Source organism: Penaeus japonicus, unplaced genomic scaffold, assembly GCF_977035675.1.
Source record: "Penaeus japonicus unplaced genomic scaffold, GWHDUDI00000001_assembly GWHDUDI00000015, whole genome shotgun sequence".
NCBI classification, from domain to species: Eukaryota; Metazoa; Arthropoda; class Malacostraca; order Decapoda; family Penaeidae; genus Penaeus; species Penaeus japonicus.
The window spans coordinates 26,111,294-26,116,293 of record NW_028234417.1 but is presented as its reverse complement, the minus strand read 5'-3'; the positions used below and the strand labels follow the sequence as shown (position 1 = coordinate 26,116,293).

The following is a 5,000-nucleotide window of genomic DNA, read 5'->3' as shown; positions in this document are numbered from 1 at the left end:
ACCCTATACTTTCCTTGATAATATTCTTGTCCTATACTTTACTGAGCCAAATTTGTTGATGTAGAATAAGAGTCTAGAGGTGAAATTGCTCCATATCCATCAGTGTTATTCATATCAGAATGCAGAATGTGACACTGCAAGGAAAATTAGAGTTAGAAGGTGTGTTGGCTAAAAGTGAGATCAAAGTAGAATCATAAATTCTAAAGACTAGATCTGATTTTCCTGATTTTCATGACTCATTTTCTATTATAGCAGTAACAATGGAGGCTTCAACATCATCCTCCCAAGATCCAAAGGAAGAAAGTAAAAGTAAAGAAGAGACAGAGGAAGGAGAAGACTCAGAGGAGGACTCAGAAGAGGAAGAGGAAGATGAACCCAAGTTAAAGTACGAGAGGATTTCCGGAGATCTGCGGGAGATACTGAAGAGAGATGGAGCATCCTGTATTAAGGCCAATTCTAAGGTGATGTCCCTACTTATTCAGCATGTAAATTGCAACATCAGCATCAGGTTCAAGCAAATTGTTCTTTTGACTTTATCAGAGATCACCAGAAAGTGATTTGATAAATTCACATGTTTATTTGGTTTGAAATGCTGGTTCATCTTATTAAATTTGTTACTCCGAAAAGCAATTAGTAGCCAAAATGCAATAATGTTTGCAACATGGTTTCTATTTTCAGCTAATGATTATTGGAACAAACTGGGGTCGCATCCATGTGCTAGATCATCAGGGTAACAAAGTAAAGGAATTCAGTCCACACAGCAATCCTGTAACTATGCTAGACATGGATGACAATGGAGATTATGTTGCTTCCTGCTCTCATGATAGGAAGGTGAGACTTCAGTTGTTTGTTTTTGTTAGTAGATCTGTTTGTTTTTCTGTATGTTTGGTTTTAGTTTGGGAGTGATAAATCTTTATACGCAAAGGTTCTAGATAGTGGTATGTTATTATTGTCTTAGTTTTTTTGTTTTTTTTCATCAACCAGTCTGTGATGGGTCATATTATATGATGTTTGGCCTGCGTTGGGCATCTAAAAAGATGTTGAATTTTCTATTATTTTCTACACTTATGATGTGATATATGAATTTATATATGATATATTAGCAACATAATACTGATTAGCAGTTTGTATGATGTTATATTAAAAAAATGCTTTTTAGAAGGCATTTAACCTTGCAAAAAAAACTATCGCAGAAGAATTAAGAATGACAGTTATTATTATCTTAGATTTAGTATAAATCTAGAAATTTTACATTATCTACATATGCATATTTTGTTTCAAGAAATAAAGATGTTTAACCATTTTTTGTAAATATTTGTCAGAGGAATCACATGATACATATTTTCAAAAAGAAAAACAAAATCATTTTAATCTAAGATAGTAACAGAGAATGTTTTTGTAATTATGCATTTTATAAATTCTAAGAGATTTTAATAATATGTCTGCATGGAATATCACTTCAGATACTCTAGCACTTGGGTTCTTTCTAGGTTGTAATCCAAGGTCTGTACACCATGGAGAATTCCCACAACCTGACCATGGACTCTCCTGTGCGCAGTGTAGCTCTCGATCCCTTTTACCACAAACCTCGCTCCGGCAGACGCTTTGTTGTTGGTTGGTATATTTGTCTTTTTTGTTCTTGATATCTGATAGAGTTTTATTTTATGTGCAATAAAGGAAATAATGAGAAAAAGGATTATGAGAAAATATATGGTGGTGTTAATTCAGAATCTTTTGAAAATTGTACTTTTCTCAATACTATTGTCTTAAGGATTAGTAGTTAGAATTAGGAATATCTCATGATTAAATCTTCCATCAGTATTTTGATATTTTTGCATTAGATTCATTGCATGTAAACAACAACAACAAAAATAAAAAAATCCATCCTTACAGGGACCACAAAGGTTGTGCTGTATGAGAAGGCCATGTTCGGACAACTCCGCTCGACTGTGCTGAGCGAGGGAAGTGGTCCTGCGCGAGCCATGAAGTGGATGGGACAGTTTCTTGCTTGGGCAACGGACTCTGGTGTTCGAGTGATGGACATGAACACTAAGACTGTCATCACCCTTATCAAGCGGGATCATAGTCTAGCGTGAGTGAATACAAATATTGTCATTGTTGTTGGCATTGTTTTTTTTGGGGAGATTACTGGTAAAAGTAGTAGTCTTTGGCAGCCTCTGGTCTGGTACTGTTTCTAGGCTGTCGACACAAGATTTTATTTACACTTCAGTTTGTTTATGTTCATTCTTAAAATTGTAATTGATTTAAGAAACATTAACTTAAATAAATTATATACAAGGGAATCATACAGATAACATACATACCAATGGTATATTTTGTTTTTTTGCTTCATTCATCAGTTTACCATGTGACCAGTACCCACCTCACTTGTGCTGGCCAGACAATAAGACTCTGATAGTTGGCTGGGGAGACTCTGTCAAGGTGTGCCGTGTGAGGGAGCGCTCAGCAAACCCAGCTTCACTTTCGCCTGGGATGATGGATCTTCCTCCTTACTACTTGGAAATTGGTAAGTTTGCATATGGAAAAATTGAAGGCTTTGAATGTCCTTTCTAACATAATCTCTTTATCATTTCTTATTAACTTTTCTTTCTTTCTTTAGTTTGATTATTTTTACTTTTTACATCAGGGGGCCAACCCTAGTAGTGTTTAATTAGTAAGTGTATCTAGAGTACTGAGGACCCTGGTAAAGAATGAAATGTAGGGTTCTTTCATTCAATTTGAAAAGACTGTTAGCTTTCAGGAGATGAAGAACTAAGGAACATTCAAGGCTTTCAGATTTTAGAATATAAAAAAATTTAATACAGTAACAGTTTTTAGGAGACATCTCATTCATATGTAATCATTTGAATTTGATAATTTCATGAAATTATTAGTTGTAATTGGCTTTTTTCTGATTTTCTCACTACAGGGACTTTCAACACATGAGTATTATAGGCTATATTTTATTGCTCACTATTGTCTTCTTTTTTCTGTCACAGTCTATATGTTTACTACTGACTTCTATGTGTGCGGAGTCGGTCCCCTCGATGAACATTTGGTAGTCCTGGCATATAATAAGCAGACTGACCTCTCCCTGGCCAGCCTTGGGGTAGACTCTAGAAGGCCACAGATGCGAGTGCTGGAGCCTCTCCAGAGGACCTTTGAGGAGATTTCAAAAGATGTTCTTGGTATTAGGTGCTATCAGGAGTACAAACCAGCAAATTACCATCTTGGTAAGTATTGGGTTACTATTCTTTGGATTACCAAAGACTAATTTGAGGGTACTTTGTCTACAGATTTTTCATACTTTTCCAGTGATATGATTAACTGATTTAGATTTAATTTAGTGGAGAAAGCATAGTAAGTTAATTGTTAACCTGTTAAGATGACATGATATCACATCATGGCCTAGCAGGTCTTCCCAAGGAGGCAATATCATGTCATGTGTCCAGGCATAGTTAAAACCACCCTGTCTTTATCAGATTAAAGAATAAAGAACTTTGAGTTACTTGTAACAAGATTCTCTTCTAAATGTACTGATGTGAATAACATTAGAAATTAATCAATTTCCAAATTATAGAGATGTGTATTCTTCTTTCCTCTCCCCTTTCCTTTTATTCCTGATATATTGCTTTCCAACATGGCAGAATGCTTGATCGAGGATAAGCAGTTCTACATAGTGTGTCCACAAGATGTAGTAGTCGCAAAACCCAGAAGTGCTGATGATCGCATTGAATGGCTCTTAGAACATGATAAACACAAGGAAGCTTTAGAGGTAAGCAGTGAAACAGAGATGGTTTTTATTATTACTATTTCTATTGCTGTTACTGTTATTACAGTTGTCATTGACCATTAACATTTGCAATTCCAGTTATCCACAAGCTTGGCCTAAATATATATCAATATATATATAAATGTTAATGACTGAAAGTACCAGAAGATCAAAAATACTACAACGAAAATTATTAATTAACTAATAACAGTAAAAATATGTAGAAAATATGTACAAACCTAGAATGTATATAATACTAAACAAGAGTAAGGCGCATGTGAAAAATATAGTGGCTTTTTTGTTATTTAAAAATTCAAGTGATTTCTTTTGGTCTTCAAAGCTTAGTGTAGGATAACATCATTATATGTATACTTTGAGCATGAACTCCTTTTCATCAGTTTTGAATAATTTTGACTTATTTATGTATACTTCTTGAATTGCAACATAATCCTTTTATAATTCAGTGCCATTGAATGGTCTTCCAAATTATTATTATTATTTTTAATATTATTGTTAGTCTTATTGTTATTGTTTGTTATTATTATTACCATTACTATTATTATTATCATTATTATTATTATTATTGATTTTTTATGTTTTGAACACTCATAAAGAGAAATATACTTTCCTTGCAAAGAAATATAATTTTAACCATTCAACTTTTCTATTGCAGCTGGTGGAGACCTGCCGTGTGGTGCAAAATTATACGGTTCTCAGTGTGGGTCGCATCTATTTGGATCACCTGATGGCAAATAGTCTATATCAAGATGCAGCCAAGCTATGTACTCAGATACTTGGTATGAAGGGAAAAGATTACATGATTTTTTATTATTCTCAGAGACAAGTATTAACCCATTGCCGACGGGGGATAGATTTGCTTACACAGGCTCCAGGATGAGTTTTATTTCTGATCGAGGCAGCTTCTGCAACATAATTTGATTTTTCCCACTCCCTTTTAGTCACTCATTGTAGAGCTAGAGACATTTTTGTGTTTTGTTTTTTTTGTGTGTTTTACTATTTTTAGAAATTTATATCTGTCATATCACAGGCTCCATCAATTCTGCAGTTGACTAAAATTGTAGTTCAGGGTCCATATCAACTCAATTTTTTTCTTTACACTCAATGTGATAGAAGTATTACTGTTTTAGGGGGGACAAAAAAAAAAACTTTATTTTTTCGTATTTCTGTGCTGTCACGAACAAACACGAAACTTATGACCATCCAAAAT

At 34.1% G+C, this 5,000-nt stretch overlaps 1 protein-coding gene across 3 annotated transcripts in view; it reads left to right on the top strand.

Annotated features, from left to right (window-relative positions):
• The window catches only part of lt (vacuolar protein sorting-associated protein light), a 15,294-nt gene that overhangs the window by 1,144 nt on the left and 9,150 nt on the right, over positions 1-5,000 (top strand). For all 3 annotated transcript variants that reach the window (XM_043028030.2, XM_086544729.1, XM_043028031.2), the window contains 8 exons: positions 253-461; positions 679-831; positions 1,491-1,614; positions 1,894-2,092; positions 2,361-2,527; positions 3,000-3,233; positions 3,648-3,775; positions 4,446-4,569. In XM_043028030.2, the coding sequence (XP_042883964.1) occupies positions 261-461; positions 679-831; positions 1,491-1,614; positions 1,894-2,092; positions 2,361-2,527; positions 3,000-3,233; positions 3,648-3,775; positions 4,446-4,569 (1,330 nt within the window). In that variant the 5' untranslated portion in view covers positions 253-260. The remainder of the gene's footprint in view (positions 1-252; positions 462-678; positions 832-1,490; positions 1,615-1,893; positions 2,093-2,360; positions 2,528-2,999; positions 3,234-3,647; positions 3,776-4,445; positions 4,570-5,000) is intronic.